Source organism: Rhipicephalus sanguineus, chromosome 7 (assembly GCF_013339695.2).
Source record: "Rhipicephalus sanguineus isolate Rsan-2018 chromosome 7, BIME_Rsan_1.4, whole genome shotgun sequence".
NCBI classification, from domain to species: Eukaryota; Metazoa; Arthropoda; class Arachnida; order Ixodida; family Ixodidae; genus Rhipicephalus; species Rhipicephalus sanguineus.
Window position 1 is genome coordinate 78,336,361 of NC_051182.1, and position 27,969 is coordinate 78,364,329.

At 47.2% G+C, this 27,969-nt stretch overlaps 1 protein-coding gene across 1 annotated transcript; it reads right to left on the reverse strand.

Moving 5' to 3' along the window:
• LOC119399545 (glutathione hydrolase-like YwrD proenzyme) lies at window positions 1-27,640 on the reverse strand. Its single transcript, XM_037666355.2, has 6 exons — window positions 26,143-27,640; window positions 16,767-16,935; window positions 13,989-14,151; window positions 11,726-11,896; window positions 6,629-6,723; window positions 1-265 (listed from the first exon to the last, which is right to left on the reverse strand). The coding sequence occupies exons 1-6, from the start codon at window positions 26,306-26,308 to the stop codon at window positions 13-15; spliced, it is 1,017 nt and encodes a 338-aa protein (XP_037522283.1). The 5' UTR covers window positions 26,309-27,640; the 3' UTR covers window positions 1-12.
• Between the last annotated feature and the right edge of the window lie 329 nt (window positions 27,641-27,969).

A 27,969-nucleotide genomic window follows, 5' to 3' on the forward strand; every position in this document is an offset into this window, starting at 1 on the left:
CAAGGTCCTTCTTCAGTAGCCGAGGGCAGCTCCATTAATGCGAGGTTCTGTACCGCACCAGATGGAACCATTGCCACTTGAGCTCTTGCCGGCGGCCGCAGCTTCATTTTTCTTGGGGGACCAAAGGGACTCCCGAGCCAAAATGTTTGCGTGGCCTGCCTGGAGGAAGCTTCGCTTCTCAGTGTGTAGAATTATTTTGTGACCTCGCTGTTCGAGAGTAGCCTGCGCCTCCTCAGGATATCTCGGGGCCAAAGCGACAGGGGAGCTGCGGTTCAAAAGCATGGTCGGCTTTACTAGTCGCGCACGCACATTTGCCGTCGTGGTAAATTTATTTACCAAGACGGGAGACTCGTATACAAGTATTTTTTTTCAGTTTTTAATGTGATTTGTTGCTTTTTGAAAGAACGAACCACTAACAATTCTCAAGAAAAAAAATCCGGCAGGTCTTACGCATTATGAGAATCGATTTCGTGCGAAGCAGTCAGCGCGTAGAAGCTAATGCGGGATTTTTCACATTAAGCCAAGCGTTACGAAGTCTATCGATGTCGTTTGACAAATTTAGTTAGAGCGCATCTTGTGTGTTTAATAGGCATGCTGAGTACACTACCGTGTAAAGGGTAGCTCTTGGACCGACGGAACGTCGGCACTCAGGTTAGAGCGTATACGTCAGTTTCGTTGCCACGCAGTGCACGTTAAGGGGCGATGATATGCCCATAATACGCACCGATCGTAGGCGTATTCGCGCTACGCTTGACTATAGCATGAGGCAGGCCCGTAGCCAGGAATTTTTTTCGGGGGGGGCGACTTGCTGAAAACCTTGACTATTTGAGAAAAGCGCCTATTTTCATGATTTATTTTCAATAAAACACCATGTGTCATGAAAATTTCGGGGGGGGGGGGTCCTGCCCCCCCCCCTGGCTACGGGCCTGGCATGAGGAGTCACAGATATGCAATGTTTGTTGCAATGATCTCAAAGCGGATAGACGACACTGCCACCACAATCGGCATTGCCCCGACATGACGCTGGTACAGGTTATTACAGCGAAAGCTGTTATGAGATCATTTCAGAGGCCGTTTTTGGCGCCGTGGTTGTCCGCCGCCGCCGCCAGTGTCCGTAACCACTAACGGTCGAAATAAGAAAAAAAAATCGAAATAAGAAAAAAAATTCCAGGATAAAACGAAGTTCGAACCTGGGGCCTCTGCGTGGGAGCCCAGTATTCAACCTCTGAGCCACGGCGGTGCTTGAATCTGCTTTGCAAAAAGGTCCTATACAGGCTTCATATCGGGAAGGAACCAAATCAACATATGCAATATAGCCTGGTAGAAGAGTAAAAAAGTCACACTTTCGCCTCAAGGGCGAAGCAATGAATGCGATGCTATACGAAGAAACTAATGCTATACGAAGTGAGGCTCGCCAATGGATACTCTCAGTTTGAGCAGCGCTCCTGTTGCAAAGCCGCCCGAAGCAGCGAAGGAAACTAGCGTGCTTCAAGTGTCGAGCTGTGACACTTGATAGTTCGCACTCATCTTCTGTTTGTTCGTTTAGCGGCGTCCCTTGAGCTCGAGTTACTTTCGTTGCTCCGTAACGTGAGCGCGGACATCACGGGGAAAGCTTGAAACATTCCTCTTCCCCTCACCACGAGACAACCGCGCGAGCAGACAGAGGAAGGGCAAGGTTCTCCCTGCGGAAATATAAGAAGAAGCGAGCGAGTGAGCCAACGACATTTAAATGCGCCCGTCGCGCTCCTAGCGCCATCTCGCTGGTAATGAAGAAACGCTTAGAAGCGCCTGCCGTCTCTGAGTCCGTCCAGCGGTGAAGGGTGTGTATATAACGCTCGCCGTTAGCTAAGTGGAGGATCTGCGTATCGTGGCGTAGTGGTTAGCGCCACTCGCTGCGGAACAAGAGGTCCCTGGTTCGATTCCGCTCTTCGGAAGCATTTTTCTGAATTATTTTTCTTTACGGCTTTATATATGTATATATATATATATATATATATATATATATACACACACATACTTATAAATATACGGTGCATGACGGCGGCGACGGCCACGGCAAAATCCAGCCGAGACTGTCCATATAATTGCTATCGCAATAATAAGCACCCAGCGTCGCACAACGCGAATTCTGTAACCAGGCATAACACAATGCGAATTGTGCAACGAGTAGGTTGTTGAATGCTTCCAACCCATTACATGGGCTCCGCCATAATTCTTCATCGTCATCAGGCACAGCATCAACAAAGTGCGCATAATGCCTTACATGCGTTTAGCAGGTACCACGGCTCTCCGTAGGATGACGAAAAATGGCTTAGTGCCTGCTTACCTACTTCTCAAAAATTACATTGATTTATAGCGTAGTGGGTTCCTTGCAAGTGCACTTGTATTGGATGCCAAGGAAGCCCATAAGCGCATGATCCGTTTCCTCGGGATCTCAGTAAAGTTCTTAGCCCCCCCCCCCCTCTCTCCCACGTCAACGTATGTTATACAGCATGGCGGCAGAGGGAAATAGCGACCGGGCGTCACGCAATGCAAATTGCATAAGTGGTGGGCCGTTTAAAGCTTCCAACCCATTACAAAGGGCTGAACCATAATTCTTCATCGTAATCAGTCGTCGCGTCAACAAAGTGCACATAATGCCTTACAGACGTGTAGCTGGTGCCTCGCTTCTCCGCAGAATGACGAATAAAGGCTCAGTAGGTGCTTCCCAGCCTCACAAAAATTGTGATTTATGGCGTAGTGGGTACCTTGCTAGTGTACTTGTATTCGTAGCCCCAAGAGAGCTTACCTCCGGCTCTAGAAACGCCGCTGTTCCAGCTTTCGCTGTGACTGTGCTGCGGTTTCAGCGCAGGCCTGGCTTTTTTTTTCGGAACACTTTAATGCACTCGCGTGGCTCTGAGGTAGAAATTTCCCTCCCATGCAAATTGTCTGGGTTTTATTCCGCTGGAACAGTGCTTTTAAGAGAGAAGCTGTTCTTGTTCGATCCTTCCATTTCCGGGATCCTCGGTAACGTTTGTGGGCATCATAAACGGGTATGCGCCACAGACATTGGATAAATCCCACTGCCCACCACTGGTCCACTAAAATGAAACAGTTAGCCCAACAAACGGTTATGTTCGAAAGACACCCGTGCGGCCTATCGGAAAACTATCATCATCATAGACGCGCATGTGCCACAGAAATGGGCTAAACCCTAGAAATGCGCTAAACTTCCACCAAAAAGGAAGAAGGCAACCGTTAGCTCAACAAATGGCGTTACGCGTTACCAGAGTCACACCACTGTCATGTGATACTTTGGGGTTATAAAAGGTAGTGGCTGCACAACTACCTGGAATCTTAACAGAGAGTGTTTAATAAATAGCAGTGATACAACACATCGGAGCATCTTAAGCAAACGCTTCTTTGTAAACCTGTGAATAAGAGTGGCATTGTCCACACGCAATAAAACTATACCACCACCTCAAAGCTTAACAAAGAGTGTTGAATAGGGAGCAGTGCTACAATACATCTGAAAAACTTGCAAAACACAGAAATACGCTAGCCTGATGTTCAACGCCACAAGCTTCGCTGTTTAATTGGCGCTCGCGAAGCGGAGCTGGTTAAATTTTTTATCCTTGCTTCCGTCAGAATTTTTAACCCGTCGACAACGCAGCAGACCCCGGCGACGCATTTTCTGTGATACCGACTTCTTGACTCTTTGGAGTTACGATATACAAAGTCTGGGTTGGTATACATTGAAAATCACCTGTGGTGCAAAGGCACACCCCATGTGACGCAGTATGCTGGTTTTCGTTGCAGGGGACTGGTGGAAAAAATTTGATTACGTACGCAACACGCAATCGCGTTAATCATGTCATGGCCTGCGAATTGTGTTCTTCATACATTCCCGTCCTCCTAGGCCAATTTCAGTATGCACCAATTTAAGAGGACGACCACCTCAGAGCCGAGACATAGGCGTCTAGCTAGATAAATAGATTGATCGAAACGGTCAAAGTACCCTTGATTCGCTAAGTGCTTTGCATTCTAAAAAATCACTGTTTAGCCACAAGGGTGAAGCAGTGAATGCGATAGCAATAAATTGAAATATATGAATAAAGGCTAGCAGGTCACCTCCTATAGATAACGCGGCCGCTGCAGCGAGCGAAGTGACCTTTGTGCTGTCTGTGGTTTCAACGCAAAGGATCACAACACGTACAAAGCTATGAGCCATCTGTTTATCCTCTCTAGGGATAAGCGCGCGACCATAGGGGACCACTCCCTGCGGCAAGCAGCCCCCCTCCTACATCTCCACGCACCGCTATGAAAGACGCGATGACAGATGGGGGGGACGCCTTTTTACTGTTCTTCTGGTGACGCGCCATGTCGCGCGTTACTTAGCAGGTCTCGGCGACGCCGAGGCAGGCCAGAGACGCGCGCACCGGCAACTGTAAATGTTGTCTATAAAGAGTTCGTCCTCCGCATGCTGGAAGCTGTATTAGTTGGTGGTCAAACACGTACCGCCGCGGAGCGAAAGGTGTGCGGTTTGTTTCCACGCTGACCCTTTTTAGAAAACTCTTCATCAGGACGACTTGTCGTTCTGTGTTTTACATAGATCTGCGTGTTATGCAATTGTGGAACGTGGCGGCAACGGCAATAACCCGCCGAGAGTGTACTGTGTCCATATGACTCATATCGCAATAAAAGCATGGATCATGCTTACACTTCGCTTTAAGAGCGGCTAACTAAAGTGTTATCAGTCCTCGTTTGAATCACCTTCCCGTTAGCATGCCGTGCTTCACTTCTCGGTGGAAGCCTCAACCATGCTGTGACCGAAGGAATGTCTATGCGCATGAGATAAACTGTCATTTAATATCCTAGGGCGCCTACTGCAAATACATTTGCGAAGTACCGACTACGCGTCTCTAAGGGAATACGCGCACATATGATGAGACACACTTTGTTGATGTTGCGCTGATTGCGAATTATAGCTGGGTCTTTTGTGATGGATTAGCATCTTTGAACCATCGACTCGAAACGCAATTCCCATAGTGCGAGGCCTGCCGCGATTGCACACTTCTGCTACGCATCTATGCTACTGTTTACGTGACTCCTCGCCCAACATGACAACATCATAGAGTATTTTTGGAATCAACTTTATTCCCCTGCGTGGGTCAGTAGTAGAATACTTGGGTGCCGCGCAGAATGCCTGGCTTCGATCCCTAATTTTTATTGTTTGCATTCTCTGATATGGTATGAATAACTTTATTGATGTCCTGAGGATTCACTGAAATTTTTCGCTCACGGATAATTCGGCCGACGCTAAACTTTATTTCCAGTGAAACGGGTGCTTGCACAACCGGGCACAACCGGGAAAAAACCCAAGCACAAATTTTTGACAGGTTTTGTCACTATATTTATCATGAAATGTGACAGTTATGCTAACACGCTCTTTTCTGTTCAGTCTCTGTGCCAGACACTGAAGGATGACTCAGTCAATATACCTTTTAACTGTCCCAGCAGTAGTCAAAAGCTGTCTAATTTTTTTAACATGCAGCTAAAACTTATGCTTTCAGTGCCTTGGTCACTTAGTGCACCATTCTTGCTTTAGAGTCGCTTTTCTTAGGACTGACTCTCGAAATCCTCCCTTTCGCTTGATAAATGTTTCGGAAAATTGTGCTCACACCATATTAGTCAACAATGAGAGTGTGATACTGAGAGCATCAAGGAAAAAGCGTCATTCTCTTGAAAATCAGTACCTATTTCATCCTACAATTCATCTTAAGCGTAAGCACGTACTGTAATTCTGTAGTTGCTTAAGCCAGCCTGATATTATATTACTTTGACAAATGTGCCCGTTGTATACAAGGCGCTGAAGAAACACCGCGTTTCTTTTCCTTAAAAGCACTAGCTTAGCTTGTTCAAAGCGTATTGTCTCCATATTTTGTCATGCAGACCATATGGGTATATGAAGGCATTATGCAATGAAGTAGCGACACCACCCGGTTTTGTTTGTATGTATATATTTAGCGTGTACTAAGTTGCCATCAACAACATGTACTGTATGTTAGAGAAAAATATAATATCGATCTGACAGAAACGACTCATAACCCTGACCACCAAACCACCTATTTCGCCATTTGTAAAATTATTTTGAACGCATCACTTGCTACAAACTCTCATACAAGAGGAAATCAGATCTTTAGTTGAGTTCGCTCTGAATATGAGAATATTTACCTCAGATGACCATGGCTTTCATTGACGCAACACAACAAGCCTTATACAACGTAATGGGGTTTAGGTAATAATTTCTAAGAATTCTTATAAACACAGCCATGGTCACTACATGTATTCCAGTGTATTGAACTGTATTAAGTTGACAATTACGCCAAATTTTCTCTCTCGAACGCTACACACTGGGCACCACCACTTTCTGCTGCACAAGCTCTAGAGTGAATACGATTGAGCTGCCGCTACGTAATGAAACAATACTTCGTTTGTAGCATAATTTATGAAATTGTAGATGGCGGCATGCATTGCTCATTACAATAAGGAGTTTACATAAAACTCTTGTACAAAATTCATGTCAATATTTAGCGCTGAATTAACCAGAACATCAATTTACAGGCACGCCAAATGACCAAATACTTACTCTGGATTGGCAGTTAAAGCAGAACCAATTAGGAAGCGTGGTTTTGAAAGTGACTGCTGCGGGTCCAGACCGAGCTCGACGATGTTGAGGAGCAACTAAAATGTACATGAAACATTAAATAAACAAACTGACATCCATCCACACGTAAAATACATCCATATAAATTTACTTATCTAATTACACTTCGTAACCATACCACCTTCCCTCTATCCCGCGTTATCAGTCTAATTTTCAAGACCGGGTCATTTCCATTACAACTAAAAAGGCCAAAATCATTCCAGTGTCCAAGAAAGCTGACAGAACATGCATTCAAATTATCGCCCTATAGCTATTTTATCAGCTTTTAGTAAACTAATAGGGATGTGTACTGTGCAACGCATCCCTAATTACCCAATTATATGTTTGTATTTTCACTTCTCATCAGTTCGGCTTCCGACTACCTTTTTCTGCCAATCTTGCTTTGCTAACTGTTACTGATAAGATTTAAAAAAGCTGTTGATTCTGGTGAATTTCCTGGTCTATTGTTCATTCACTTAACCAAAGCATTTGACTCCCTTAATCACAGCATTTTGAAAACCAAACTTAAAGTCTATTAGTAATGTTGGACATGCACTAACAGTAATTAAAAGTTACTTTTGTGATCGACAAAGGCAGTTTATGTTCGCTCTGCAATATCAAACTTTTTGACTACTAATCTAGGTTTTCCTCAAGGATTCATTTTTGGCGGTCCTTAATACTAATAGTATCTGGGATTTAACGTCCCAAAACCAAGATATGATTATGAGAGACACCGTAGTTGAGGGCTCCGGAAATTTCGACCGCGTGGGGTTCTTTAACGTGCACCTAAATCTAAGTACACGGGCCTCAAACATTTTCGCCTCCATCCAAAATGCAGCCGCCGTGGCCGGGCGCTCCTTTACTTTTGATTTTTATAAACTACCTTGCTCAAACAGTAACTAACTCCGAGCCTTTTCGTTATGCTGATGAGACTGCCACCCTTGCCTCTGATAAATCCAGGCACTATTTGACGCTAAAATTACGGAAAGATCTGAATAGCACTTTAACCTCGGCTGTTGTAAATTCCTCAGTATTAAACCTGCGAAAATTTTCATTATATTCCTTTGAAATAACAAAGCTCTTCTATCGCAAGTCACTATCAAACTAAGTAACATGCTCATTGCTCCTGACAGTGAATGCTCTTCCTTAGGAGTGTTTCTTGACATCAACCTAAAATATTCTAACCATGTCACGCAATTAGGAAAGAACTAGCATTCGGTATTAGAATTTTAATCAGAGCACGTAACTATTTTACACTTTGACTTTACTCAAAATATATTACGCTTTCATTCACAGTCATATTACGTATTCTATCACTGCGTGGAGCAATACATACCTAACCCCTTTATCTCCAATTCAGCTCATTCAGAGACAAGCCATTAGAATAAGGACCTACAGTTCATATCGCAGTAGTGCATCATCACAACTTCACAACTTCGAAATACTTCCTATTGCTAGTTTATTTAAATATCACCTTACCATTACGCTATTCAACTCGTTCATTCATTTTGTACCATCAAGTGTTTTTGTCCTGATGCTCCATGTAATTATAATCAAACTAGATTTGCTTCAAATGGAAATTCTTTACTACCTTCTACCCGTACCAATTAGGCTCGTCACATTGCTTATTTTTTTAACTTACCTTTATGGAATTCATTACCACCACACATCAAACAATGTTCTCCGATCGATTTATTTAAAAAAAAACAATTGTATCCTTATTTACTTAAATACTTGATGTATTTTTTCCTTAAATAATATTGTTGTACCATTTTTGTTTACCTATATCTGATTTATTGTTGTTCTATCAAATCACACGTTTTCTTATTACATTGCTGTTAATGCTAATTAGGTAATTTTTTTTAACAATCCTGGGCAAGAGGTCCCCCTGTAGCCCAGTGCTTTCGAACCTCCCCCTGCACATTTATTGTGTACGATGTTCTGTTCCTGCACTAATATCTGAAATAAAACTTGAAACTTGAAACACTTTACGCGATAGAATGTCAACTGGTCTCTCTAAACAATTATTTCATGATGCGGAGGTACGTGAAGGTGGACTACTCATTTGTACTTTTTTATCTTGGAGATGTACTCTCCCCATTCTTCTGTTCCACAAAATGCGTTTTGTGCTCCCTTTGTCGGTGATGTGCACATAGGCTTGAAATATCATAACGTGGCAGTTTGCGAGCGACAGCTTCTTTTATAGCGAACATTATAGTGAAGTTATTGCGAACGAAGGTGTACTTAACCGAAATCCCATAAAAGCTCGTAGGACCTCATTTAAAAAAGGGAAGCCAACTTTCATATCCTGATGCCCATAGGCAAGAAGACCACATGTATGTGAACACAGAACATAACATACGTGTTACTCTCGATTCATGACTAAATTTCCTAGTCTACATATAATATATAAAACACAAGAGGATTAAGGCAATTATTTATTCAGCGCTTCATCAAATACAAATTTCGTATGGTTAGAATTTCTTCAAGATAACCTCAAGTGTACCACAGAGATCTTAGAGCCCCTTCTTTTCTCGGTTTGCGTAAATGGCGTTGCTTATGACATAGGCGACGACATAACCGTTAGGTTATTCGCAGATGGTTACCTAATATATCGTGAAATTAATAACCATAATAATCACGCGTCTCTTAAGCGAGCTCTTAAAGCTGTAGAAGGATGCGCTGCTAAATGGAAAATGAAAATTAATCAATCCAAGTCAGTCATGCTCTGAGTTACTAACCGAAAAAAGCATGTTATTAAATGCAACTATGAGATCAATTCCACTACTTATACCAAAGCTGACACGATCAAAGACCTAGGTTTCACAATTTGAAGAGACTTAAATGGAAACCGCACGTGGACAGGATTTGTGCAGCTGCAGAAAAATGTGATGGTTCCTTCGCCACAAACTAAAGCTAGCAACGTCATCCGTTAAGCTGCTTGCGTGTTTGACCTACGTAAGGCCTACGTTAGAATATGCCAGTGTAGTATGGGATCCTTTCCAATCAGGGTTAATATATCGCATTGGAAAAATTCAGAGAAAAGGCGCAAGGCCTATTTTATCGTGGTATTTTCGAAATGTCTGTTTCTGAAATCAGTCGGTTGTTTATATTGCCTACACTGACCCAACGTGGAATCCTTGTAGACTTAAATTTATTTTTTTGTTATCAAAAGGACATCTTACTATTTAAACTAAACCCTATCTTGTTCCCAGGCAAACTAGCAATGTCATATCTAGCAGTCAAATTGTGTTTTCACTTCAAAAATGACATCTTCATATATACGCCTATTGTTTCTTCACCGAACTATAAAAGAGTGGAGCCATTTTTTAGTGTCTCTTTGGAATTCGACGAACATTGGAAGCTTTTAAGAGGTGCGTTAAAAATTTTTCAGTGAACTGATTACATTGGCAGTGTTGTACGTAGATTGTCACCGTGTTCTACATCCTGCAGTTAATTTCTATTGCATACAATTCTACCGTCAGAATGTCTGCATGTGTGTATTTTTCTACAGCAATCTATTTTTTTTCATTTGTATTTTTCTACTGTCTTGTTTTCCTTATGCTACGTTGTACTTACATTGTTTCTGTACTAATCGCAATTAGCTGTACCCACGCTTTTACTGACATAACGGGCTACAGTACCTCGAAATCTGAAAAAAAAAGTGCCTCATAAACCTTCATGAGGGCCTGATACGATTTACGCGCATTCAATGTGGTGACATAGTTTACCAGTTCGCATTTTCAGCTGTGTTTAAGATGCTGGACAGTGTTCCTCATACATGTATTCACCTAGCTGCCGGTGTCTGCGATATGAACCACAGACAACCTATATGTGGAAAGAAATGAATAATCATTGTACCTTCAGAGGTCATATTCCCGTTTCATGTATTACCTGAGGGCACGTGTGAACAAAGGCCACCCATCCTATTCCATCATAAATTGTATGCCCAGTGACACCTTACTCCACTGTCCATTTCGATGAGCGAGGCCTTCTCTTAGCGTGTTAGAGATCTCATGGGCGAAATATGTGTTCCATTTGTGATGTCATTACAGCTGTAGAAGCGCGACCGCATGAACAGCGACGTGTCCTTCATAGAGGTAGGAAAGCCAAGCCACAGAACGCATATTCGCATGCACTTTTTCACAGCGGAGCTATTGATCTTTTTTTTGTGCCGCGTAGAGATCCCACAGCATTATCATCATCATGAACCACCCGCGCTCCCTTCGTCCTAGTCATCTTCTGATTTGCTCTGAGAACACGCGCGCCGATTGGTCCAGCCTGGGATGCAATAACTCTGGCGGGCGCAAGAACGAGCACAGATAGAGATATAGAGAATGAAAGAGATAGAAAGTGAACGAAAGAAACAGAGAGAAAGATAGAAAAGAAAGAATGAAAAAATGGAAAGACAAAGAACCACAGTGAGATAGAAAGAAAGAGACACAAAAAGATACATAGAAAAAGACTAAGAGCAAGCATAGGCACGTATTTTATATTATAGCGGGGGAAAGGTTAGTCAAGGTGAGGGGGAGGGAAAGGAGGTGCGGAGAGGGTAGAGCATGGCTTAGCCCTCTGTTGTATAGTTTAGACAGGAAATGGGAAAGAGAAAGCAAGGTGAGATGGACTGATGTAAGGGTGAGGAGGATAGATAGGGGGACGAATAAGAGTTGGTGAGAGGGTAAACCACAGCACAGCCATGTACAGTATAGCATCGCAAGTGGTGGGAAAGAGAAGTGAGGGTCAGGAGGAGTGACCGTGAGGGTTAGGAGGAGAGAAGGAAAGAGAGAGGGCAATATAGAAAGAGATAAAGAAAGAAAAACGATGACAAAGAAGGAGCACGAAGAAAGAACTCAATCTGCTTTCGCCAGGCGGTGGCACTTGGTTGCCAGCTTCGCTCTTTACTCAATTTCACGGCAGTGAAACATACAAAGAGTTTTTTGGGGACACAACAATTTCTTTAAAAACCAACGGTCAACACATGAGAAGCAAATAGGCGAGCTTATCCCGTTTTCACTCGGCTTTTCTCCTTCGCCAGCTCACCTGGGTGAGGACGCTTGTCTGTACGAAGCCACCCATACAGCCCATCGTACCTAGCCAGTCTTGCGAGTGTGCGTCGGTCACCATAACAGGCATGAGGGAATGGTAGGGTTTCTTGCGTCCCCCGAAGCAATTTGGGTGCCCCGGCACTGTGTTGAATCCCGCTCCTCTAACCTAGAAACAAGCGGACAGCAAGCGACAAATAGGTTACCAGATAGACGCGCCTGTGTATACTTGTCACAACTGCCTACTTTTATTCGCGCCAACGCTCCATTCCCACGGGGTAAGGGTGAGTGAAGTCGGAAAAGGAAGCCGAAATATATCCTCAGTAAAAGGACATTATTTATTGTCACGTGCTCAATGTTGACTGTGCGCTTCTGATATATCAGGCATTCCTGCAACTTTAATCATTGACTCCGCACAATTTTGTTTCGGCAACAATCACAATTGTACCTTAATCTTAAGATTTTTGTTTGGCACAATCTCTCATAACATCCCTAGTAGCACCAAATGTTGACATAACGTTGCTGCCACGCTGAGAAAGTTGCTTCAACGCTGTGATAACAGTGCGTGCTACTAGGGATATTGTCACTTAGCGGTGGCTATGAAGGGATGTGGACGACATTGGGCGAGAAAACAGGAAAGAACGTTAATATCATTCGGCTGATCGGGGCCCAGAAAAGAAGTCAACTTCCAGCAGGTTGTCCAAGAAGTGAATGGGCGTTCTCAACCGCTCTCACTTTTAGCCCACCTTTAGCCTGTGTACGTTCCTTTTAGTCCTCAGTCCGGGTCGCGCTGCCCATATCGCAATAAAAGTATGTTTAATATCCAACTCGCCCAGAGGGGGGGGGGGAGAATCGGAGATCTCTGTTCGTTCCGCGTTCGTTCTGGCGGTGTTCCGTCACAAAAGTGGGCGGTCCGCAGCCCTCTTCCGGCGAGAGGAAGAAGACAGGCAATCGTCATGCGGTGAGCGGCAAGCTTTCCGGAAGTAGACGCGCATCGTTTGTCCTCGGCAAGGGGACCGTATATTTCAAAACGAAGTGTTTCTCGCCTTCTAATAAATACAGTTGTTATACGAAAAGATATTGTTTTTCTTTTCAAGCTCAAACAGTTTCTGAAACAGCAATAGGTTTGAGCGCTGATATTTATTGGTGTTAGTTTTTCTAACTTGCTCGCTATGTGAAGTCGCGCACGCGAACAAAAAAGAGAAAAGTAGCGGTTGCCGCAGTTTTTCAAGATGTCCCACCGGAATGTCTGGCTTGGCTCCCGGGTGCCGAATCGTCAAAAGGAGCTCCTGCTGGCTTTTATAAAAGAGCACCCACAGATACCTACGCCGTCGTGCTCAATGGGGCCGTCGTTCACGAGTGAGGACCGGGACGACACGTGGCAGTAGTTGGTAGCGCTTTTGAACTAAGAAGTCCCTGCGCGTAAGACCACAGGCAGGCCCGTTCATTTTGTTCCCACTGTTCGTTTCGAGAACAGAAAGCGAGGCCGCACTCGCTCATGTCTTCAAACGCATGTCGCACCTCCAACCGCAAGAGAAGCACACGTCGCAAGCGCCATTTTATCAAAATCAGCTGTTGCGGCAGCCGCAACCGCCGCATCATGCCGTGCGGAGCCGTTTGTTCGCTCGAGATAACGCGTGCGAACGGTCTCGCGCTCCGTTCGTTTGTAGCAGACGACATGCTCGTTATGACGCGCTATGACGTCACGAAAAATAAAAGATCAAGCAAAAAGAAAACTGGCTACTCCCCTCAGAGACGTGGTTTTTTCCGGCTTCGGCCAATCGCGTACGCCGCCAGAATGGGTACAGAACGAACGGCGCAGAACAGAGATCTCCGATCACCCCACTCGTTATGCCACGATATGACGTCACCAAAAAAGAAAAGATCAAGCAAAAAAAAAGAAATGACGACACCCCCGGCCTTGAGTGGCATCTCCCGCTTCAGCCAATCAGCGCGCTTGTTCTTCCCCAGGAGAACGAACAAGCGGAACGAACAGATCTCCGATCGCCCCCCCAGTGCTTGCTGTTTCGATTTAGCGCACGAGCATCTCCGACAGAACGCGGCAAGCAGACAAGTCTGCACGCGCCGCGCGTTACAGGCAATGTGTTATGATTGGGGTAATATTTACGGTGGGTTGGTTCATAATAACCATGGTACTGTTTTTCCTCGCTAGCTATCAACGCTCTTGAGAACAGACTGAACAGAGGAGTGTGCATTGGAAGTGCCACTTTACTCGAAGAATCACTTATCGTATCCTTTACCTGAACGGGAAATCCGTGTTCTTCGACAACAGCACAACCGAAAAACTGCGAGAGGCTCCCAATCAATGCACACACGTTTCCAGTCTCGTCAGCTGCCGCCAGAAATGTGGTACTAGAAGAGTCACATGGGAGTGAAGCTTCTGGATACGCCACTTCTGCTCTTCTGTAAGTAATATATGATACAACTGCTTTGTTTATTTTAGGACAACTGCGTGTGCTGAGCGAGAGAGCAAATTTTTTAAACAGTGCTAAGCGACACAGGTAGCGGATAAACTGACGTTATATTTGTTAGCTCAGCAGGCTATATACAGCATATACAATACTCAAGGTGACATATAGCCTTTTCTGAAGGATCAGCCGAGCTCTAAAACTATCATAAAGTATGGATAGGTAATATCATATATTTGCATTCTTCCTAAACGTACTGGCAGAGCATCGTAGTGCCTTGTAGCACATATTACAGTAGACATGTGAACACATGAACACAATCAAACGCGTGCGATGAGTGCTAGTTACTGATGAACTATATTGATATTTCAGGTCACAGCAATATATTTCCTCGACTGAGGAAAATGATTCATATACTCGCAGGTTCGCAGTTAACATTATGCGCCGAACTTCAAAGTTCATTTCTTTATCCATCTTACATATCGCGATGCAGTACATTGTGCATATTCTCTGTTATCTTTTTATAGAAATCAAGGTCATGCCTCAAACGCTAAGCCGACTGAAGCCTCTTATTGGGAGGGTCTATTCCGAGATTTGGAAAAAGCATTGCAAAAGGAAAGAAAATCGGCACTCAGGTGTTTACGCCCCTTTACTCAAGGTCGTTTTTCGCCAGTAGTTCCTAGATAAAAAATATTTGAACAGGGAATGTAACTGGCGTCACTCTGTTTCGATCAGTGTACTTCTCTTCGTCAGACAGCAATTGCCTTTCTAGGCAGAGTGTTGGACAAAAACGTACATCGTTATCTATATCATCGAAAAATGAAAGCCTTAACCTTGAGCTAACTTCCTCGTTAAAAGGTTGCCGTGAATAAAGTATTGCGGTTTACATGTTGGGCAAAGGCTCCAGACTGCACTGCCAATCAATTGGTAATATTATTTAGTCATTTTTACATGCATATTGTTGCCTAATATTATCACCACAACCCCATTTGGTGAAGGAGGCTCCGGTACTGTCCCGGTGCATGTTGACCAGACCATGCATGGCCTAGCTCCTATGCATGTTCGGTTTTTATGCTATCACAAAATATTCCGACATTCCGAAAGGTATTAGGTACGAGCCCTTTGGACGACTTTTTCACAACGTTGCTGATCAAAGCTCTGGCAAAGAGTGGCGACGGCCGCGGCCGCGATAGAATTATGGTTTCGTTCAAGGTGCATCTGTATTGCGTCATCTTCAGTGACCTTCTGCAAATGCTAGACCTTGTCTTCTTCGCAAATGACGGCATTGACGTGGATACAGGTATGAACGAAATCATTTATGTATAATGAGCACATCTCGCCTGGATGTTGAGCGCACGGGCCTCGACGCTATTTTGCAGGGACTTTTCTGAAAGTAGGGCCACCGAAGAATTCCATACTTGCTATCTCGAAAGCGGACCAGGTTTGTAGTTCACGAAGATTGTTGACCGAAAGGTTGGCGACGTCAGAAAGATAGAAGGTGACAGTACGTAGGCTAATTTCGTCGGGCTATCCCACTTGGGCTCACTACCACACTCATAGAGAGAAAGCCAGTCTTCTGACCTCTCACATGCTCCGCCAAGGAGAGCAGGTTTCTGTTGTCAGCAAACCATCACCGATCTTCTCTGTGAATGTCCTTACTTCAGTGCTAGACGAAGAGAATGTTCAGGAGTTTTTGATGGACTGGAAAATCACTAATTGTCGGAGGAAAGGGGCTTGGGGCACTGGCTGAGACCGTCCTCAGCACAGAAGGCTTTGAGAGCGTTGTTGCGTTTCTAGCAGGCAATTGGTCTAAGAGATAGACTTCAAGTAGAGTGTCGTATACAGTATCCTACTATTTTTTTTTCGATTTGTTCTTCTTTTTATTTTTTTCTTATTTTACACCATTCTTTTCTTTATTGTGGCATCTCTGCTCTATCATATTTTACATCCCATAGCCCTTTCCCCAGCACAAGGTAGCCAGTCGGTCGTTGGACTCGCTAGCCTCCCTGTCATTCAGTGTATTTCCTCCTTATTCTCCTTCCCGCTTCCGTTCAATGGCACCGCAGATGAAGTTAGGTACGGCTGCGTCAGGCCGATTATTAGTTGCGTCGCTCGTTATCGCTGGCCCCGCCACGGTGATCTAGCGGTTATGGCGCTCGGCTGCTGACCCGGAAGTCGCGGGATCGAATCCCGGCCGCGGCGGCTGCATTTTCGATGGAGGCGAAAATGTTTGAGGCCCGTGTACTTAGATTTAGGTGCACGTTAAAGAACCCCAGGCGGTCAAAATTTCCGGAGTCCTCCACTACGGCGTCTCTCATAATCATATCGTGGTTTTGGGACGTTAAACCCCAGATACCATCATCATCATCTCGTTATCGCTGTTGAAGCAACAAGTTTGGATGCGAAGCATCAATGCGAGACAAGAGATTGACGGCACTCTCCACAAGATTCAATACGACAATCTATTATCAGACACTTATTTCTTACACAATCAATGCAGCATTGGTAGAACACGAACACTGATAGCGCTACACAGCAAGACGCAAGATCACGTCTCTTTTCTCCTCTTCGCCGGAATAATAATATCGCCAAGTTTCCGAATACTCACACCGATCGAGTTTCACCATATCAGCGCAATCTCGTGCACGTTTTTGCGACATCATCTCTTGGATCGAACCTCCTGTCGCGGGGTCAGCAATGTGTCGTAGCCCGTCACTCATAGCGTGGCGAAGTGCTTCAATGACGACATGCTCGAGTTGTCCTGGAATATGCTGCAGGCCTGCACAAAATAAAGACCCCGCAGTACAAACCAGTTATCTTTCACGGATATAGATAGATGCACTATGGAGTTTTACATTCCATGCGCCAATGTTAATGAGCAACACGTCCGCAGGAACACATCCAGTTTTCGTGCTGTGAAAGCAGTTTTGCTGCAGTTGAGCTAGTGAACGTGAGAGGTAAAGCTTTGACGTGACTGCCCTTGGTGGTCTGATGCGATCGATACGCACTACAGTATCGAAGCATATTACGTCAAATAATGCAGAATATACATCTAGCCAGACATATTCAATTAATAGAATCTAATACACGCAATAGTATTATTTTCTATAAAACATAACGGCTGCCTAAACAATCTTCCACGATATATTGGCCGATAGAGAAATGCAGATTACACAGGGACAACAGAAGCATAAACACCACTACACGGGGGCCATGTGGTGCTGTGTTTGGGTCTCCACCATCCACGCGTGGTGCGAGCTTTATGGTAGCTGTGAGGCTTCAGATAAGAGGAACAGGGTTGCATCTATTGACCGAGTCAGCAACTTGAACTAACATTTAAAAATACTTTACATGACCTGTCACTTTGCGCATTGGACCTAGCCAAAACAAGGAAGAAGGAATGTTCCATCTCAGGAACAGAAAAATATGCGCTTCCTCAAAGAAAAAACGCATGCTGTTTATACAGGTAATCCTTTGCAGCCTGATTCTGAGGCATGCCCAATGGAGCAGCATAGCGCTTTTGTGCGGCTACGTGAACACGGCGCCAACTTCACGGTGGACTCCACTTCGCGTTGATGGATGTGACAACGAACGTAGAAGAATACGGTGGAAAACCGTTCAACCATCAACAGAGCAGCTGAGGATGGTTGAACGCTTTTCAACTGCTCAATAAAGCAGTGAAGCTGCTCAACAAAGCAGTGAAGAACACAAGGCTGCGACAGAGCAAGACAAAAAACGCGACTGACAGCGAGAGTAAAAAGCACTCGAAGAAAATTGTTGGACCGACGCAGGATTGTGGGCTTAAAGTGGTCCACAAAGACAACCTAAACTGCACGTGGGCTAGATGTTCTCCGGAGCTTGTCCGCATCGGCAAGCCAGTGTGCGCGTTTGGGTCGTCGCGGACCGGGCCTACTGCCAACTTCTCTGAAGCGTCCTGTCGACCTTTAATATTTCGAATTTGGTATCGTGTGCCATGCCTGGTGTCATCGAATGTTTTAGTCATACTGCGTTAACTTTCCCTAGGGCACGAAGTTTCGAATATTGAACCAATTGCGAGCACACTTGCGGTTAAGTTTGTATTTTCCTGCCCTACACTGTTGAACTACGCCTGGTTCAGAACTCTCGTCAGGCTCAGTTATGCTTTTTCTTGTAATGCTTTCCGTTTTCTTTTGAGTTAAAAAAACGAAGAGATCGAATACGTGGGTGTTTTACCATATCGCCGCCTTCGAAATATGCCTGCCATGTCCGAGAACAAAAGGCGCGTAGAAGAATTCAATCACACAATAATTTAGGTTCTACGCTTTCATGACGGGTCACATATCACTGCGCTTACACAAGAAGGCAACTATCCTTGCCTAAGCCTCATTTCTTCAGCGCATAACATCCACCAAAATATTTCGTCCTGTCAATATTGGTCTACGCTGATTTAAAGACAGAGTTTAGTTCTGCAAGTTGATTTCCAGCATTCGTCCTGTTTATTTACATTGTATCTGCCATTAATAAAATAGATATGCCACAGGTTTCTTCAGGCAACTAGTACTTGGTACGACATTCTATTTCTAACGTCACTGACATCTTTAACACGTATAACGCCCGTGCAACCATAACAACGGGCATTCAACCCACTGCCTTGTAGCGTCGCTTGTGTGCCTTAAAAGGTGGTGCCACTAAATTCCGAGGCTATTAAAAACGTCTGATGTAGGCTTCCTTTGTGTGCAAGGACACTCAGCACGAAGTGTTGGACACAGCAAATGCTCAGAATGTATTTTCATTCTCTTCCAATGTCTGCCCAAATGTTCATTCTCGTGACCTAGACCCATCGCTAGCGCCACTGACACCGACGTCACTGTGTAGGAAGTGCAAGGAAATTTTTAGCGCCGTCAAACCACATTGAAGCGACGTGCATTAAGCGGCGAAGCTCCGCTGCCTCAGGCAAACCAAGAGAGCATTGGCTGTGAACTTACACTCACTTTTTCTCGGCATGTTGCTAAATCAACCAAACTTGCTCGCATTATGCAAATTGCTTCGCATCGTCCAGCGAACCTGCGAAGGCGGCTTTAGGAAATTTTAGCTTTTGCTTTACGTCTTTGCGTCTTTACGTCTTTACGTCTTACACGTCTTTGCTTTAGCATGCCGGGTTACCGCAGCCATAAACGCGAGACCGGATAGGCGGGGCCACCTGGCAGCTCTAAGATGAACCAGGCAAGCGCAGAATTGTTGTTGCAGAAATATAATGCATACTGCTTATCTGTTGGTGCAAATTCTTGGCAGCGGCATAGTTCCGAGTGCATTGCTTTTAGGAACATTTTTTAGCCATGGTGCATTCAGCGAATTCAGAGAAAGGCACCCATAATTGTTGTTGCACGAAGCGTCACAAGATGTCGATACCATCGTCCGGTAACTCGGTACTCCGCAAAGATCGCTGTGCATATCGGAATTCCATTACACGCCAATATTCTCTATTCGAGAATTTCAGCGAGTTTTGAATGTATCCGGACGGTTGCTCGCGTGTGTGTGCGAGAGCAGACGATGCAGCGCTGCCTGCGTCACAGCTTTGTGGGACCCCGTTCATGCTTCCTACACAGTGACGTCATGCCGGCAGCGGCGGCTGCATTTTCAGTGGAGGCGAAATTTTTTGAGGCCCGTGTTCTTAGATTTAGGTGCACGTTAAAGAACCCCAGGTGGTAGAAATTTCCGGAGCCCTTCACTACCGCGTCTCTCGTAATCATATTGTCACGTGGTCGTGACGTCGACGAAGACAGCAGTCGGCGTTTGCAGAATGAAACTGTTTATTTGGCCGAACTTGTGGCCGGAAAATGAGAACTAGAACTACAGCAATACACGCTGTACAATGATAGCGGCGAACAGGGCGTCGTCCGTCGATCAAGTGACAAGCGATCAAGCGCGTCGGCTTTTATACAGGCGCTATCGAACTTTCCAGCGATATCGCTGGTGGCGGCGTTATCTCTAGACAAAACTGCAACATTCGCGTGCGGGGCGCAATCTTAACAAACCGATCTACTACAATCGCGACGCTTCTAGAACACTACTTCGCGGACAGCGTCGAGCGTTGATAACCGTCCCTGCCGGTCAAACCCGAATACATCAAAACAAGACAAGAAGTGGGCGTGGCATTGCCCCCCTCTGAAAAAGCATCGTCCCGATGCTTATGAAAGAACACAGAAGAGAAAAAAAAAAGCAAGTGCATACACAAATAAATTACAATAACGAAGGAAAAAATAGAGTCCCCAGGCTCGCTAACGCGCAAAAAACGGCTTAAGGCGCACGACATGGACGACTTCAGGTCGCGCACGGCGCCGCTGAGAGTTCGTAATGCCGTCAGGGGCGACCTCATAGTCGAGTGCGCCGAGGCGTCGAAGTACCGTGTACGGTCCGAAGTATCGTCGAAGAAGCTTCTCACTAAGTCCTCGTCGGCGTATTGGCGTCCATACCCATACACGGTCACCGGGTTGGTATTCCATGTGGCGTCGTCGAAGGTTGTAGCGGCGGCTGTCAGTCGTCTGCTGGTTCTTTATCCGTAGGCGGGCGAGCTGTCGTGCTTCTTCGGCGCGCTGTAGGTAGGTGGTCACGTCGATGTTTTCCTCGTCGGTCACGTTTGGTAGCATGGCGTCGAGCGTCGTTGCCGGGCTCCGTCCGTAGACCAACTTGTATGGCGTCATCTGCGTCGTTTCCTGTACGGCCGTGTTGTACGCGAAGGTCACGTACGGAAGAATGGCGTCCCACGTCTTGTGTTCGACATCGACGTACATGGCCAGCATGTCGGCGATGGTCTTATTTAGACGCTCGGTGAGGCCGTTGGTCTGTGGGTGGTACGCGGTGGTGCGGCGATGGCTTGTGTGGCTGTATTCCAAGATCGCCTGAGTTAGGTCAGCCGTGAACGCCGTACCTCTATCGGTGATGAGAACCTCTGGGGCGCCGTGTCGAAGGACGATGCTCTCAACGAAGAACTTGGCTACCTCAGCGGCACTGCCTTTGGGCAAGGCTTTTGTTTCGGCGTAGCGGGTGAGGTAGTCGGTAGCCACGACGATCCATTTATTTCCGCAAGTCGACGTTGGGAACGGCCCCAGGAGGTCCATCCCGATCTGCTGGAATGGTCGCCGAGGAGGCTCGATCGGCTGAAGGAAGCCTGCTGGTCTTGTGGGCGGTGTCTTCCGTCGCTGACAGTCTCGGCACGTCCTTACGTAGCGAGTGACGTCGGCGGCAAGGCGCGGCCAGTAGTACTTTTCGTGTACTCGTGCGAGCGTTCGGGAAAGACCGAGGTGTCCAGCCGTCGGGTCGTCGTGCAGGGCATGCAAAATTTCTGGTCGCAGTCCCGAAGGTACAACGATAAGGTAGCTGGCTCGGGCCGGAGAGAAGTTCTTCTTTACGAGGACGTTGTTTTTCAAAGCAAATGATGCCAATCCTCGCCTGAATACTTTTGGGACAACGATGGTCCTGCCCTCCAGGTATTCCACTAGACCCTTCAGTTCAGGGTCGGCTCGCTGTCGTTCGGCGAAGTCTTCGGTACTTATGGCTCCCAAGAAGCTGTCATCATCCTGGTCGTCGGGCGTTGGTGGGTCGACGGGGGCACGAGACAAGCAGTCGGCGTCGGAGTGTTTCCTTCCGGACTTGTACACGACAGTAATGTCAAATTCTTGAAGTCTCAGGCTCCACCGTGCGAGGCGACCTGAAGGGTCCTTCAAGTTAGCTAGCCAACACAAGGCGTGATGGTCGCTCACAACTTTGAAGGGCCTGCCGTAGAGATAGGGGCGAAACTTTGACGTAGCCCAGATGATGGCGAGGCACTCCTTTTCTGTTGTGGAATAGTTGACCTCTGCTTTAGATAGCGACCGGCTAGCATAACTGATAACCCTTTCCAGTCCGCCCGCGCGCTGCACAAGGACGGCGCCGAGTCCTATGCTGCTTGCATCGGTGTGAATCTCCGTATCGGCGTATTCGTCGAAATGCGCAAGTATCGGAGGTGTCTGCAGGCTTCGTATCAGTTCATAAAATGCTTCGACTTGCGCTGTTTGCCACCTGAATTCGACGTCGGTCTTCGTGAGCTGCGTTAGTGGCTCGGCGATCCGTGAAAAGTCTTTGACAAAGCGTCTGTAATAGGCGCACAAGCCGAGAAATCGGCGCACGGCCTTCTTGTCGGTGGGTGGCGGGAAAGCGGCGATGGCAGCTGTTTTCTGCGGGTCTGGGAGCACTCCAGTCTTGCTGATCACGTGACCCAGAAACAAGAGCTCCTCGTACGCGAACCGGCACTTTTCTGGCTTCAGGGTGAGCCCGGAGTTCTTGATTGCTTGAAGTACGGATTGAAGTCGCTGGATGTGTTCGTCGAAGTTCGAGGAATACACAACGACGTCGTCCAAGTAAACAAGGCAAGTCTGCCACTTCAAGCCAGATAATACAGTATCCATGACTCGTTGGAAAGTCGCAGGTGCCGAGCGAATACCGAAGGGCATGACCTTGAACTCGAACAGGCCGTCCGGCGTTATAAAGGCGGTCTTTTCTCGGTCTCTCTCGTCGACTTCAATTTGCCAGTAGCCGGTCTTGAGGTCCATCGATGAAAAGTAATTCGCGTTGTGGAGTCGATCCAGGGTGTCGTCTATCCGTGGGAGAGGGTATACGTCCTTCTTTGTGATTTTGTTCAGGCGACGATAATCGACGCAGAAACGTAGGGTCCCATCCTTCTTCTTCACTAGCACCACGGGAGACGCCCACGGGCTGTTGGACGGCTGGATGATGTCGTCGCGTAGCATTTCATCGACTTGTTTCTTAACGGCCTCCCGTTCCCGCGTCGAAACCCGGTAGGGGCTCTGACGGAGTGGTCGAGCATTTTCTTCTGTTATGATGCGGTGCTTAGCAAGGGGCGTTTGTCGGACCCGCGACGACGACGAGAAACAGTCCCTGTATTCCTGCAGAAGGCGTCGAAGCTGTTGCTGTTGGCGAGCGGGAAGACTTGGGTTTACGTCGAAGGATGGCTCAGGGATCGTCGTGGTAGCTTCGTCAGAATCTGAAAAGGCAAACGCATCGCTGACGGCCAAGATTTCTTCGATGTATGCAATCGTCGTGCCCCTGCTCAGGTGTCTGTATTCCTGGCTGAAATTCGTTAGCATCACGCTTCCTTTCCCTTCATACAGCCGAGCAATGCCTCTTGCGACGCAAATGTCACGGTCTAGCAGCAAACCCTGATCGCTCTCGATGACACCTTCGATGCATTCAGCCGTTTCGGTGCCGACGGGAATTATGATGCTGGATCTAGGAGGAATGGTGACTTGATCCTCGAGCACGTTCAGGGCATGTTGACATGGGTTCGTATCCGGTGGTGTCGCTTTCTCCGACGATAGGGTTATCGACTTGGTTCTTAAGTCGATGACGGCGCCGTGGTCACTTAGGAAGTCCATTCCAAGTATCACATCCCTGGAGCAGTTTTGTAGGATTACAAAGCTCGCAGGATAAGTCCGGTTGTTGATAGTGACTCTCGCCGTGCAGACACCAATCGGCGTTATTAGATGGCCTCCAGCGGTACGGATCTCGGGGCCTTCCCAAGCAGTCCTAACTTTCTTCAACTTTGCTGCGAACGGCCCGCTGATGACGGAATAGTCGGCTCCAGTATCGACGAGAGCGGTGACGTTGTGGCCGTCGATCAGAACGTCGAGGTCGCTAGTCCGCCGTCTTGCGTTGAGGTTACGTCGTGGCGTCGGGTCACGGCTACGTCGGTTTGCACCGCTGCTTCCGCGTTGCGTCGTGAGGTCTGCTTCCGGTCGCAAAGTTTCGTCTTCGGGACGTCGACGTCGTTCGGCGTGCGGCGGGGGCTCGGAACTTCGTCGCGGTGTCGTCGTCGACGGCGGAGGATCTTCAGCATTTCGTCGTTCAGCAACCGCACCTCCATCGGTTGCTGCCCTTAGTTTTCCGGATACGGGCTAGGCGACCGGCCCCGGTTTGGGCCAGTGTACTGCCGGCGGTGCGGTGACATGTAGCGGCCGGGCGACGGTGAGCGGGAAGGTCGTCGTTCTTGCCACTGTGTGCCTGTGAGGTAGTCGTCGATGTCGCGAGGCCGTTCGCCTGGCTGCGGGCGCGGCGCGTTGACGGGGAATCCGCGTAGCCCCATCTGACGGTACTGGCAGCGGCGGTACGTGTGGCCGGCCTCCCCGCAGTGGTAGCAGAGCGGGCGGTTGTCAGGGGCACGCCAGACATCGGTCTTCCTCGGGGTGTAGCGCTGGCCGACAGGTGGGCGGTAGGGCGTCGGTGGCGGCGGCGGCGTCTGGCCGACAGGTGGACGGTAGGGCGTCGCTGGCGGCGTCTGGCGACGGTACTGCGGCGGTGTGTCGTCTTGGCGTGGGCGTGGAGGAGGAGCATGACGGCGGGCTGCAGCAGCATAGCTCATAGCTTGCGGCTGCGGCTCTGCTAGCTGAGGCGCACCGAGTGAATGCTGGATCTCCTGGCGCACGACGTCGGCGATGGACTCTACTTGAGGTTGCGACGGAGGTAGAATTTTCCGCAACTCCTCTTGCACGATTGCTCGAATCGTCTCACGCAGGTCGGCGGGTCCTAGGGCTTGAACGTCGGCGTAGCTTGTAGCCAAGAAGCTGCGGTTGTATTGCCGCGTTCGCATCTCAAGCGTTTTCTCGATCGTGGAAGCCTCAGATGCAAATTCAGCGACCGTCTTCGGCGGGTTCCTTATCAATCCAGCGAAGAGTTCCTGTTTGACACCCCGCATGAGGAACCTCACTTTCTTCTCTTCGGGCATACTTGGGTCGGCGTGTCGAAACAGGCGATTCATCTCTTCCGTGTAGATGGCAATATTTTCGTTGGGTAGCTGCACACGGGTCTCCAGCATAGCCGCGGCCCGTTCCTTGCGGACCACGCTCGTGAACGTGCTTAGGAACGTCGTCCGAAAGAGATCCCATGTTTGTAGGGCGGATTCTCGGTTCTCGAACCACGTCCTCGCGGCGTCTTCTAGGTAGAAGTATACGTGGCGCAGCTTGTCCTCGCAGTTCCAATTATTAAATGTTGAGACCCTTTCGAAGGTCTCGAGCCAAGTCTCGGGGTCTTCACCTGGCGAACCACGGAACGTCGGCGGCTCCCTGGGTGGCTGCATCACGATCGCCATAGGGGGCACTGCGTCAGTCATCGTCTCAGCGGTCGATGTGACGGTCTTCGGCTGCCTGGCGTTTTCGGGAAGGAGCCCGTACTCTGGTTGTAGTCCCTTCTGCCGGCGGCTGGTTCGAGGATCCGGTTTGTCCTTAGAGTCGTCTTCTTCGCGGCTTGGGCTTGGGTCAGCGCTCCGCGGTGGCGTCCGGATCATGAAGCAGCACCTCCACCAGATGTCACGTGGTCGTGACGTCGACGAAGACAGCAGTCGGCGTTTGCAGAATGAAACTGTTTATTTGGCCGAACTTGTGGCCGGAAAATGAGAACTAGAACTACAGCAATACACGCTGTACAATGATAGCGGCGAACAGGGCGTCGTCCGTCGATCAAGTGACAAGCGATCAAGCGCGTCGGCTTTTATACAGGCGCTATCGAACTTTCCAGCGATATCGCTGGTGGCGGCGTTATCTCTATACAAAACTGCAACATTCGCGTGCGGGGCGCAATCTTAACAAACCGATCTACTACAATCGCGACGCTTCTAGAACACTACTTCGCGGACAGCGTCGAGCGTTGATAACCGTCCCTGCCGGTCAAACCCGAATACATCAAAACAAGACAAGAAGTGGGCGTGGCAATATCGTGGTTTTGGGACGTTAAACTCCAGATATTATTTTTATTATTAGACTGTGAAATTACTGTACAACTCGACACCCAGAAACCAAAACCAAAAGTCGTTCATATAGATAAGGCGATCTGAAATTATTTAAGAAAATACGTGTATCATGGAGCGTGTATCATGCTTTCTAGACAACTAAGAAACGTTTGCAACGAGCAACCCACAAGCCACAAATCTGATGGTACCACTCCTTTAAACAAAGCGCACCTTTCATCCCAACTTCCTCTAGGACATTGAGGACCTGGAGTAGAACGGCGCCCTGTGTAGGAAGCGGCGTCGTGTGAACTGCGACATCTCGGTACGTGGTTGATATGGGCTCCATCTCGAGTGGCTCCGTGGAATTTATGTGGTCGGCAAGATCCTGGGGAGACATGATCCCACCGGCCCGATGCACGGCTTCCGCAATGCCTGCAGCCACGGAGCCCTCGTACACCACCCGTGGTCCATCCGTGCCCAGTTTCTGCGCATACTTGCAGTTTACTGTATTTTCTACCAACAACGCGAGATCAATTCACCCGGCGGTTCATTAGCATGTGATTACGGAATCGCAGTTTGATTACGAAGTCGCTCTCCTCTTGACCCATCCTAGGCTCTGACTATACGCTGTCTGGCTATACTTGTCAGACGACGTAGCCCATAGTACAGTTCTTTTTTTTTTTACTGCTGCTATAGATTATTTTCTGCAGCGGTACACGGGCGCAGTCGTGTTTGATCACATGGTCATGACTGGCTCGCTGGGCCTGGTGAAGCAAAACTACTTGGCTTGGCTTAATATGGGATAGATAAGATATTTGATGAGACCTTCAGCTAATAGAAGCCGCAGCAAGCCACGTCGAGCAGATCAACCAAGCAGTAGACGAAGATGGCTAAATCGGGGCATCATATGCCTTGTGCGGCTCTGTGGTGTTTTAACCCTGGGATTTCCAATTCCGAGAATGTTTACGTTTCCTAGTGACAACGGGTGAGCACAAGTATTTCATTCTATTATTTGAGCAGGTATTCATTTTGCATGAGCGCATGAGGAGCCCAAGCTCTCTGGAAGCCTGACGGGACTGACATAAGTTCAGTGTCGCTAGAAGAATTCGTTATGACTACAGCCGACCTGCTGATGGCGAAATACTTATAATGAAAGGCTTGAGTGCTTTGTGGTTCTGTTACACAATTTATACATCTTTTACTTTTCAGTGTAGTTCAAATGATGTGAAGCAACTACAGGCTCCTCCCACTTCGCAGAAATGCGTGTAACCAGTTTTAAACCTCGTGGGTCTTTACTTCTAATGCTGCCACGGAAATACTTGTATTGTACTCGATGTTTTGAGAAATCGTTTAACCGGAAATGTCGCTGAAGCCAACGTTTTTACAAGTGGACTTTTCTTCATCAAGGCAATGCTTCTGTCCTGACGAAGACAAGTCAACTAGTGCTGACATTGTCTCCAGAGATTCACGAATCAGCAATTTTCTTCACTTCAAGCATCCCTCTTCCCCTTAACTTCTTTCTTGTTTGGTACTCAAGTTCTCGAAGAAAAGTGTATGCGCCGTCATAACAGACGTGATTGAGTCAAGTACCGTGTGGTCAGCTCGTGACTGTTAATTTTTGGATTGTTTTGGATTTCCTTTAATCAGTTTTCGCTCATTATCTACATAATTCATTTGTGAATTAAAAGTATTTTTTGTAGATTGACCATCTCACACTAGGTATACGTGGGTGTTTTTGCGGTACTTGTGTTGATCTTGCGTTGAATTTTACTTGTGTTGACCGAGTTTTGTCTTCTTGAGAAGTCCGTCATCTTTATTTTGTCCGCTTCGCAATACACGAACAAAAAGTTTTAAAAATTGTTAACAACAATTAACGAATGGTCACGTCACCCGAGCGGCCAGCGGAACTTGAAGAGAGCACGAACACTATCCTCTTGCATGCTAAGTGGGAAAGGTGGTCTTCAGCGGCAACCGTCCTCCTCGTGGCTTCACCCCTTCTCCCTCTATTCGCTGACTTCCCGAGTGACGTCATGAAAAAACATTTTGTTTGTGATTATT